The sequence below is a fragment of the Trichechus manatus genome, unplaced genomic scaffold, assembly GCF_000243295.1.
Source record: "Trichechus manatus latirostris isolate Lorelei unplaced genomic scaffold, TriManLat1.0 scaffold00021, whole genome shotgun sequence".
Classification (NCBI taxonomy): domain Eukaryota; kingdom Metazoa; phylum Chordata; class Mammalia; order Sirenia; family Trichechidae; genus Trichechus; species Trichechus manatus.
This window is the reverse complement of record NW_004443957.1, coordinates 15,694,590-15,706,682: the sequence shown is the minus strand read 5'-3', so window position 1 is coordinate 15,706,682 and position 12,093 is coordinate 15,694,590. Positions and strand designations below refer to the sequence as shown.

The window sequence follows — 12,093 nt, the reverse complement described above, 5'->3', positions numbered from 1 at the left end:
TATGATTTAATCTATGCTCAAAACAACAACAACAAAATACAAATTATCTTGGTTGGATGCTCTTCAAGTTGCTTTCCAGAGTGCTTATCTAAAGGCTGACTTGGGTGGGTTTATTTTTAATCTGCTACCCTGGAGGGAGAGGAGAAAGAAGGGAGGGAGCTTGTCTAAAAAGATTCAAAACCAAGGAAGACTGTAACAATTACCTAGAGTCCTCTGTACAGCTTTCTTAGACTCACTGTGAGAAAGACTCAGCTGGTGGAGAGAGGGATAGCACACACTCCTGAAGCAAGAGGAGTAAAAGGGCAGATGATTTTTGTCATACTCGATGCCCTAGGGTTGGTCTTCAAATTGATAAGGCACTGACCAAAACTTGCCCACACTACACCTTGAGATACTGCTGTAATGAAATTGCTTTCAATAAGCTTAGAGTTTGTACACACAAGTATCTTTCATTAGAACCCTCTAAACAGAAAAGAATCACTTTAGACACAAGCCATTTTTAGGGAAGCAAAACCAAAAAGTACTTAAATTATTTTGAAAAGGTTGACTTCACATGGAAAAGAATTTATCATCAATGTGGTTTAATGAACAATTTTTGTATCTCAAAGCTTACGAAAAACAGAACACCACTCTGGCTGTAAAATTTACTGTTTGAGAGAAATAATACAAAAGGAGAGAGAGAAAATAAAAGCAGACCTTAAAATGTCACTGAAGAAGTCAGACAAGCCTCGCCACTAGCTTTATACTGTCTATTCATGCAACAGCAGTAGTATTTTTCTACCGGGACACAGTCAAATTCATCTTCATTTTCAAAAAGGAATCTAATTATTTCAAAAGCCTTTGGAGCAAAGGATTTCTTTTATTAAAGAATACCTTGTTAACCAACATTAGTACCTCTTGCTTACAGGATAAGATAGTATGGTGGTTTTCTTCTAAGAACTGGTTGTAAATGCATGTGCCTCAAAACAGGATGGAAATCAAAAGCAGACATACTCTTTAAAAAAAGTTGATGAAGTAAATCTACTATGACTGTTGATTTCCAATTAATATGTCTCCGCTATAGTGTTGATTTCAGTAGTAAAGGTATATAGCTTATTGATTTAACCTTAAAAAAAAAAGAGAAAACAACTTATGCTCAAGTCATTTGGTCAGGTGGACTCTAATTATCCCAAGAGGCCAACATGGTGCTCTTGTAGGGCCCCAGTTTGAACCAGTATATAGAGTGCACTTGCTATAGACTGTAAACATTTTTCCATGGTTTTCCCTTCTATAACAATAGTGCTTCTAGGGCTCCTTTAAAAATCTTCTAGAAGAGGGATTAATCCACTTATAAACACTCTGCAGCTATAAATATTTTGACTCTTGATACACAGAAAGCCTCAATACCAACACTATAGTGCAACAGTCATATGGCATTTTCTACCCATTGAAGCACATGCCTAGGGAGAAAAAAAATCTCAAACCAAATTGTTTGGATCCCTTTTTTGTGATGTTTACACAAATGATATTTACATAGTAAAGAAAACAAAATAAGAAGGTGTGTTTGCTCAGTTCTCTTTCAATTCTTACAGTTATAGTAAAAATAATACTCTGAAAAATAAGCACAGCCTCAACACTCAGGGAGGGCGAAAGTAAAAGTGGTGCTCAGTAAGATCGTCAGGTAGTCATTTTTACAGCTATAGTTAAAACACTGATGTTACTGCCATATAAAAAATAAGCCTCCAGGTTCAAATAATTTGTTAAATGAGATGTACCTCAAATTGTATTTTGGCTAATATTATATACTACTATCCCAGGCCTTATACGTGCTAGTCACTACCCATATCATAAACAAGCTTAATTTAAATTGCAATTCAATTTCTAATGAGTTCTTCTTGGCTAGGAGAGAAACAAATGAGCTTATCATTGATGGAAGTTTTGAGCTTTGGAGTCACTAATTTACCATTGAAGGCAGGCTTAATAAGAGGAAAAAAAATTCATCTTGCCAGTAATAAATTACCTAAATATTTAATGTATTTTGGTGACATATTTTCTTTGTTTCAGTATCACCGGATATCCTTTGGTGAATTATATAGATAAAAAATTCATCCACACTATTGTAATCTTCACTTCTCCCACAGGTTTCAATTTGTTTTAAATGCTAAATATAATCTTAAAAAGCAATGACTGATCTTTTGAATGGAAAAATTTGAAGACAGAAAAATAACAACATCTACTGCACCATTAAGAGTTATCAGTCACTCAGAGGCTACAATTCTATCTACAAAGGACTAGTAGCCAATCTACTAGGCAAGCATCCATTAATGTTTAGCGCTGAAAAAAAATCAAACACATCTTCCAGCTTGGTGCTCTCTCTTTGGCAAAACTGTGTGATGTCAGGCTCTGACTTCCAGTTGCGTATCTCCACAGATATGCTTAACCTATAACATTTCTACTTTAGCTTATTTATGACAAACAAAATAATAATAAAAAAAATCCACAGGGTTTGCATCTACAATATTTTTTTAAAAGCACATACACTGTTAAAACGCTTATTTCTGAAGAGAAACAAATAAAATAAGGAATTAACAAAAAATGCAAAACCAAGTAAGATGTGCAAGGTCTACACAGTAATACTGCTGGCTACGCAGACGGTGTCCCTCTATATACCCAACGCTGGTTAAGCTTGGGAGTTCATTAATTGACACAATTCAACACGGGTAACTTTTTGCCCTCTCCCAGCCCATGTCCCCTGTCACTTTCCACAGAACCAGAAGAATGGTATTTCTGTGTGATTTGAACTCTTGTATCTTTTCCAAACAGAAAACTAAATTTAAGAACTTAACACCCATTTAAAGCTCTTCTACTTTTCTTTGAATGGATTTTTAGCTAATTATTATGTAGGCAATATGTTCTATTTACGTTTCATAGACTCAAGGGCAAAATACTTAATGATAAAAAAGTACAAAATTCTCTAAGAATACAAATGTGAGAAATTCTTTTTACGTGAGGCCCGAAGTATTAGAAATCTATTAGAAGATATCAGTCAAAAAACATTTCTTGCTTTGAGCCACTGCTAAAAATTTATGATGCCTCATGAGGTTATAACATCCAGCACATAGCCTTTGTTCAAGTGCCATTTTTTGTTAAAATTCTAAGGCATCACACCTTCACACTGCTTTTGGGTAATTCAATGTTTGTTTTGGAAATTAAATGCACTGTTGCATAGATGAGCTCTCACAAAACTGCATGCTCAACTACTGACAAGACAGAGTTTCATGGCGGGGACCTGTAGTAAGTTTTCAGGGAAATGTTTTGTTATAAAGGGTAAGTTATATAAAAATGAAAGTTTTGAAACTTAAAATTCCCAGAATCTCAAGCTTTCACCTTTTTCCTTTCAAAAATTATCTTGTATGTCTTATAACAAAATACATACAGACATACATACATATGCGGAATCTCTTTCAAAAAAATGTGATCCTGCATCTCATACTAAACAAAAATAATGAAAGTGAATAATAAAAAACAAAACTCTGGCATTGTGCACATTAAACACTGTAAAAGAAAATATCCTGACAAAATGTCAATATATCACCTTGAAGATAAAAATCACCTGTGACCGAGAGATGGGATAATCCAACTAACTCGAAAAATATAATTTTTTGTCTAAAATCTTCCCAGAGAACTTTAGGTTGGGATTACAGTTCTCTTTAGTGAGCAGATCTGTGGTCCGACAATGAATTCATATAGAAGGTTAACCTTTAAACTCAGTTAGAAACAACCATGTTTTCTGGAGTCTACTTTTCAGGTGCCCGGCATAAGAACACTCAGCCTTTGTGCCTCCTGCAGGAAACAATGTTCCCCGTGTAGTACAAAATTTCAGAAGTTTAGTGTCTAAAAAACAAATCTCCTCCTGCCTAAAACAAAAAAACCCTCAAAAAACAAAACAAAACAAAACAAAACAAAACAAAACAAAAAAGGAAAAAACCCAAAACCTCAAACAAACCCCAACAACTCACATTAACATTTTTAATTCCCACACTCAAGCTGGGAGACAATGAGTGAGGCTGCAGACCAATGGGAGGGAAACAAACTTTTCAGGTGGGTTGCTGGTATGAGCCCTACAAAGTCTGAGTATCTTTACACCTTGGTTCAAAATCAGCTCCTGATGTAGCCCATAAGAAGTAGGTTTCTTCTTTTCAAAGTGTATCTAAAAAAAGGCGATTCCCCCCTCCAAAATTAGTACAAAGTTAAAAGAAATGCAAACTAGCTACAATCTATTCCAAGCACAGCACCGCCAGAGGGTTCACACACACTGTTTGGTGTTTCATGTTGGTTCTCCTTTCATTCTTTTAAGGCAGTGGTTTCCACAGGTCAGTTCAGAGATAAGAAGCATGGTCCGTGGCAGTTCGTTTTGCAACCCCAATTTGTTCTCACTTCATTCCCTGAAATTAGTGCTTTTTGGTTGAGAACTCCAAAGGCTGAGCTGGAACCTCTGGGCTCCTTCCTGGCACAGGATCAGTTTATAGCTGGCGCTCTCTTGTCAGGTCCTCCATTCTCACTTTGGAGCAATAGTTCACCTTTCTTCTTTCTTAGGCTTTTACTCAAAAGTCATCAAGTTTGTAGGAACCTAAAAGAGAGAGGGATTATAAACCGAGACTGTTTAAATGGCTATTTTTTAAAGTAGTATTTATCTATCCTTGTCATTCAGGCAAATCCAAATGTTAAAATCTTTCTGACCTAAACTTGATAGATGGCACTGCAATAATTTACGAATAATGAATGTAATATGCTAGAAAATTTTAGAGAGAAAAATCACTGAGCTGGGTTAATACTCTCTAGTAAATTGACATTTAGCTAGGAGACTCTTTGGGGCAGAGATAATAGCTTTCTTGCCTAACACAGGGGCTCAGTAGATGTTTATTCAATGCACAAATTAATGAATGAGAAAAGCTTAAGTATGGCTCTGGGAGGGGGAGATGCCAGAGAAACATGTTTGTCATTGTTTATTTTTCTCATCATATGTGTTACACTGAATTCCTACATGTAAATTTTCTAAACCCAGCACAGATAATTTTATAACATCACTAAGATTTCTTAGTGAAGTCATCATGAATATAAACACAAAAGAATAAAACCATGTAAGTTCAGATCTGACACTTTGTAACCTTGAAAATCAATAGGCTCTATAATAGTTTAGGGTTTACAGATGGAATCAAATATATTTGATTTCTTACAAGTCTGAAATTCAATAATAATTCTCTTGAAATACGAACAATTTTGTTTTAAAATTAGCCAATAAATCCTCTCGTCACATGTCTGAAGAAGGTTTCACTTTGTTAAAGAAAACTCTCTTTATCCTTAATAAGAGTTTTCCACAGTTCCCTGGTAAAGACATTCATTATGTGATTGGTCTTTTCCTTATTCTTTAAGACAGTTTAATAGCTCTCACACGTCAATCTTTCTCTGAAAACGTACGATACTCATAAAAATGCATCTCTTACACTCATCAGTTTCTAAGTGAAAAATTCTGTTCGACAATATAACCATAGCTAAATTATAAATCAAATAAAATACAAATGCTCAAATTAAATTAAAGTATAAATTCTCAGGTCTGGTCATAAGAAACTCGTCTTTAAATAAAGTAAAAGTTTCATTTCCTTCTAAGTTGCCTGAATGTGGTTTAAGGTGTTGCATTTGAGTCTTCTCAGTGCATTCTAGGGTGAAGGGAGACGAAGCATAAATAGATACAGACAGGCAGATGATGACAGTGTCTTCTAAAATTTTTCAAACGTCACTGCTTCCATTTATGAATCTGCGATTACTCTGATTTTTGAAAGTACAGAAACAAACAAGCAAGCAAATAAAAAGATGGACAGACATGTGGTTGACCTGTTTAGCAGAAAAGGTCCACTAACAGAGTAAAAGAAATTGAGTCTTACGCTGGTGTGCATATACTCTCTAGATTAATCTTGAAATCCGAGTTTTTTCTTCTTTTTTAATGAGACTTAATACTTTACGCTGCATTTAAAGAAAACGTATAGCACAGAGGTGAATCTGGAAAGGCTTAGTGCGGGCAAAACAAGGTCTGTTTCTTTCATTCTGACCCAGACACTAACGTGACAAGGGCAGGATGGTAATCTGTGCTCTAGGGCATTTCATCTCCTTAAGAAGGCTGCTAAAAACAACCTTCCTTAATACCAGTTTTCCAAAGCTGTGCTGGTCTTTCATATGTATTTATCAGTCTTTCATATGTATTTGAAATATACATATGAAACAACAAAATTATGAATGAACAAAGCCTATTCCAACGATATTTAGAAAGAATGGATTTAAAGGATAAAGATATCAGAGTTGAGTCTCAGTCTAACCATTTCTTATGTCTCTGACCCTGAAGCAAGTCATTTAGTTTCTCTGAGCCTTAGTTTTTTCACCGATTTAAAAAAAAGGGTAATAACTTAGATCCTGATAATATTGCTGGGTGAAAAATACTTTTATAAGTTTTATAAACTGAGTGTATTATTTTACTCAATATTAGCTATTGATCACACTTTTATGCTTTTGTATTATCAATACCCTAAGCCAATGATTTTCAAATATATTCAACTACACTTGGTTCTACAAAAAGTCTATGGAAATTTCCATAACAACTTGCAGTACAATTCGAACTGTGCAACTGGGGTTTTGGGAAAACAACACTAGAGGTTCCTCTTCCTTTGAAGGTGAAAGTCTTTAAATTATACCATCTTTGTTTCAGTAAAATAAAAACTAACAAAAAATCAAAATGGTTTTTGGTTTCACTGTAACCATGGGAATGCACATCAAATTGTCAACAGAACAAGATGAATCAAAACAGTTTTTAATAAAAAGCCATCTAGTGTTTACTTCCTTTGATACTACGTTCCCCCGCATCTCACTACATTCTGCCAAAACTGCCTATATTGCTGTATTCTTTAGCTTGTTCCAGCTTCAGCATCTTTCCACTCTGTTCCCTCTTCCAGGAGCTCTATTCCCCTAATCTTCCTATAAATGGCTCTGGTTCCTTCTAGTCCTTCAGGTGAATGCCATCTGCTTACTGAGATCTTTGCAGCTCACCCTTATTTACTGAAAGTTGTCTCTACTCCCATCACTCTGTATCACATTATTCTATTTTATTTTCTTTATATAGTTTTTGACGTCCTGGTGGTGCACTGGTTAAGAGCTCGGCTGCTAACCAAAATGTCAGCAGTTCGAATCCGCCAGCTGCTCGTTGGGAACCCTACAAGGCAGTTCTTCACTGTCCTATAGGGCCTCTGTGAGTCGGAATTGACTCATGGCAATGGGTTTGGCTTTTTTTTTAATATAGTTTTTCCTATTTGAAATCGTATATTTACTTGTTTATTGTCCTGCTCCTCACTAAAATGCAGACTTCATGTCTTGTTGGCTGCTGTCAATAAGAATAAAACCACCACCCCTTGTCCAGTTCATTCAGAAAAGTAGTCCACTTACTTCTCTTTGGAATCTTTTACAACATTATGGATTCTTCTTAGGACCAAGAGAGAAATGCTCACCTGTTGTTTGTTACTTTGGCAGGCTGCACTCAAATGTTTAAACCACAGCATTGCATTCATCCGACTGCCAGCTTGAAACTTGTATGAATTTCCTAAAATTACCAAAAACAAGGTGGAAATGATTAAAAAAAATTAGGACTGTGATACAATAATCCTGCCAACTATCAAAGAGCAAAAAAAAAAAAAATAAAAAAATAAAAAAAGACTAGGTTTCTCCCAATTTTCCCATACAGAGTCCTCCATACACACTTCATGCTATCGTTTTTCCAGAAAGTCACTGTTTTGCTGTTTATGAATTAGAAGTAATTTTACTTGTCCCCTTAAACATTTTTTTAGAGTAAAATGCATCTAAATAAAACAATTGTTTGGAGCCTCCAGATTTGTATGTGTATATCAGAGTGCAAAGCATCAGTTCTTAATACTATTTAATTAATCTAAATAATAGTGTTAATATTACCTTTCTACATGCCAAAAGGCTTTAATATGTTTAACATTTAAATATTAGCTATTTAACGTGATTAAGGATTAATGAAGGAGCCCTAGTGGTGCAAACAGTTAAAAGTGCTCAATTGCTAATGAGTAGGCTGGCAGTTTGAACCCACCCAGTGGCTCTACTGGAGAAAGACCTGGCGATTTGCTTCCATAAAGATTACAGGTAAGAAAACCCTATGGGGCAGTCCTACTCTGTCATATGCTATGATTTGGAATCAACTCAAAATACCCAACAACAACAGCAAGGATTAATGAGCTAACATCAACTACACTTTTAGTCTTTAGTTACATTTGTCAAGATTATTACAAATCTCTAGATCTGCTGAGGGCTCTATGGGAAAATCTAAAAAGGTATCCCTTTCTGTTGTAGAAAATTAGAAATTCATCTGTGTTGTGTGTTTTGAAATAGCCCCTATATTGCCTCTGAGAAGCCTGGTGGTGCACTGGTTAAACGCTCAGCTGCTAAACCCACCAGCTGCTAAGGGAGAAAGATGTAGCAGTCTGCTTCTGTAAAGATTACAGCTTTGGAAACCCAATGGGGGCAGTTCTACTCTGTCCTGTAGGGTTGCTATGAGTCGGAATCGACTGATGGCAATGGGTTTGGATTTTTGTTTGTTTGTTTATACTGCCTCTAATTCAAGAGACACATGATAAGCATACTATATATAATTATATGTATTAAGGTGAGAAGGTAATAAACTGAGAAAAGAAAGAATTCATGTACTATATAGGCTGCTCTGAGTTCAAAGCTTTATTATTATTTTTTTACTGACCTAAATTCCTTGCAATTGTTTTTTTTCTTCCCTAAATGTTTAATTATCTAAGTAATAATTATTTTGCTTACTGAACTCAGATGCAGACATTAGGTCAATCTGAATAAAAGGAATACTGTATCTACAATTAAGCTGGCCACATAATTTGTTAATTAAATTCAATGAAAATGATCTATCATTTTAAAATGTAACTTTATTAAGAATGCCCTTGGGATTTTGGAGGGTTGGGGCTTCAAATTCAGAACGTAGAGAATAGAGTCCTTAATCTATAAATCAATTTCTTTAATCTCAAAACAAGACACTTCTGGCATTTTTTTTTTTTCTTCTGTATCCAACATACTTGCTTACTTAAGTCTTTACTTATTTTCCTAAAAGCAGAATACAAAATAGCATTTGAATAAACAGAGACGAAAATACAGTTGTAAAGTCAACAAAAAGTATTAACACTTCATTTCAGTTATGAGTTGGACTTGCTGGCATGGAAGATTCCGGGCAGATATGAAAGAATTTCCTTTCTGGCTTCCTTTGTGGTGCTTCTCAACAGCTGGCAGTTGTTATGAAGGAACAGTAGCAACTGCTTAAGGATCTTTTCTGGTGGACTGTCTCAGGTATTCACCACAGGCTCAGGTGGGGTCAGAAGGTATGATTTGATTGTACACAGCCAACCCTCCAACTTCTCTCATCTACTTTACAAACAAACTCCAGTGGTCAACAGCCAATAATTTAATTCATAAATGTCTATATATACTGTATGTAAAGTATCGGAATTACACTTATTTGGAAAGTGATTTACGTCAAATAACCAATTTAATTGAAAGTAACTGAATGAAAACCATTTAAAGAAAAATTTCTGCTACATTCAGAACGTAAAGAATATTATTATATTTCAGGGTATAAATGAAAGAGTACTACATATATGCCAAATCTCTGAGGTTTTAAAATAACAGTGGCCTACAGAGTGTCAAGTTAATTTTCTTTCTCTCTCCCTCTGTCCCTCCTTTCCTCTCTCTCCCCCTCTTTTGGTTAGCTCTCAAGGGATTATCTGGGCCTTTAATTTTCAAGTTTATACCATGTAACAAAGAAAATAAGCTCTAAAGAATTTAAGGTATCATTAAAACACATTATGTGACATATTTTCCCAGTAGACAAAACTACACAAACACTCTCCCTGTAGAGTATTCTAGTTAAACTAGGTTTTGGCTTATCAGAAGTTATGTATAAGCAGTACCTTCAACCCTAGTTATTCTAACAATTCACCTTTTTCAGAGTCAGTCAGCAAAAAGAGATCTGGATGTTCTGGGTCATCAGCCATCATCACCATCCATCCTACCACAGATACGTTCTTATTTGATGTTGATTTGAACTGAGAGGAGAAAAAGATAATTAATGGAAACAAAACATCTATGGCTCATACTAAGCAAAAATTAAGTGTTAGGCAGTTTCTTTTTCAGTTCCTCCTAATGAGAGATGAGATTTGTGACTTCATGCTGGTCCAAGTCAGCTCAGGGCCTTTTACTACTAAATTCTATCTAGGCAGGCCCTCTTTAGATAATCTCTTATTTTCCAGAACTTTCCTAGCCTTATCTCGTCATCAAAACCTAACCATCCTATTCTTCATTCCTAAAGAGCACAATCTTTCAGTGAATCTGATAAATTCATCTACATATTTTTTTCTAAGTTACTGTGCTACCTCCCCTTCACAGGAAACACACATTTTAATAGGGTTGACATCTTAAAATAAACCACAGATCACTGAATAAAATCACCATATTCATAGATTAAAGGAGAGAAAAACATATGATCAACTCGATAAGATAAAAAATTTTGCTAAAGTGTAAAGCATGTTTGTGATAAGAACTTAACCAAGTAAAAATAGAAGGGAACTTCCTTAATAAGGAATATCTACCAAAACAACAAAACAAAAACCCAAATCCATACAAAAACCGAAATAAAACAGAAAAGCCCTGCAGTAAATACACTCAAGCGTAAAATGCTAAAAACATTTCAAAATCAGCATCAAGACAAGGATGCCCACAATTGCTACTTCCATTCAACACTGAATTGGAAGACCTAGTCAGCTCAACAACAACACAAGATATAAAGGTGAGGCAGAAATAAAACTGCCATTACTCACAGATGATATTAATACCTACACAGAAAATTCACCAAAATCTACTAGATTAATAAGAAAGATTAACAAGATTGCTGGAACAAAATTAATATAAAAGTCAATTCTAATTCTATACACTATAAATATAAAAGTGAATTACAAAAAAAAAAGGTACCGAGGAATATGTGTAACAAAAGACGTGGTGTTAACTGCCATTGAGTTTGGCTTTGACTCATAGCAACTTTATTAATAGAACAAAACATTGTCTCATGATTGTTGGTATGTTTGAGTCCATTGTTCTGGCTATTGTGTCAGATCCATATCACTGAGGGTTTCCTTCGATTTTGCTGACCCTCTACCAAAAATGACATCCTTTTCTAGAGACTAGTCTTTCCTGACGACGTGTCCAAAGTAAGTGAGCAAAGTCTTGCCATCCTTGCTTCTAAGAAGTACTCTAGTAGCATTTCTTCCAAGACTGATTTGTTTCTTATTTGGACAGGTCACAGTGTATTCAATATTCTTTGCCAACACCACAACTTGAACGCATCAGTTCTTCTGTCTTTCTTTTTCACCGTCCAGACTTTACCTGCATATGCCTGAAAAAGACCACAGCTTGGGCCAGGTGTATCTTAGTCATCAAGCAATGTTTTTTCTTTTTAAATCTTTAAAGAGGTCTTTTGCAGCAGATTTGTCCAATGCAAAACATCATTTGATTTCTTGACTGCTGCTTCCATGGACACTGACTGTGGATCCAAGTAGAATGAAAATGTCAACAACTTCAATTTTTTTCTCCATTTATCATGATGATGTTTATTGGTCCAGTTGTGAGGATATTTGTTTTCTTCACAGTCAGACATACTTCATACTGAAGGCTGTAGTCTTTGACCTTCATTAGTAAGGGCTTCAAGTCATCTTCATTTTCGGCAACAAAGGTTATCTGCATATCATAGGTTGTTAACGAGTCTTCCACCAATCATGATGCCACGTTCTTCTCATATAGGCTGGCTTCTTTAATTATTTGTTCAGTATACAAAGTGAACAGGTAAGGTGAAAGGATACAACCCTGCCGCACATCTCTTCCTATTTGGAACTACGCATTAGCCCCTTGTTCTAATCAAACAACTGCTTCTTGACCCATGTACAGGTTCTGCACAAGCACAGTGAGGTGTTCTGGAATTCTCATTCTTTG

At 35.3% G+C, this 12,093-nt stretch overlaps 1 protein-coding gene across 3 annotated transcripts in view; it reads right to left on the bottom strand.

Annotated features, from left to right (window-relative positions):
- Positions 1–1,561: 1,561 nt before the first annotated feature.
- Positions 1,562–12,093, bottom strand: part of RALGPS2 (Ral GEF with PH domain and SH3 binding motif 2) — a 167,249-nt gene continuing 156,717 nt past the window's right edge. For all 3 annotated transcript variants that reach the window (XM_004372854.2, XM_023728069.1, XM_023728070.1), the window contains 3 exons: positions 10,052–10,157; positions 7,530–7,621; positions 1,562–4,609 (listed from right to left, as the gene is read on the bottom strand). In XM_004372854.2, coding sequence (XP_004372911.1) covers positions 4,580–4,609; positions 7,530–7,621; positions 10,052–10,157 — 228 coding nt within the window. In that variant the 3' untranslated portion in view covers positions 1,562–4,579. The remainder of the gene's footprint in view (positions 4,610–7,529; positions 7,622–10,051; positions 10,158–12,093) is intronic.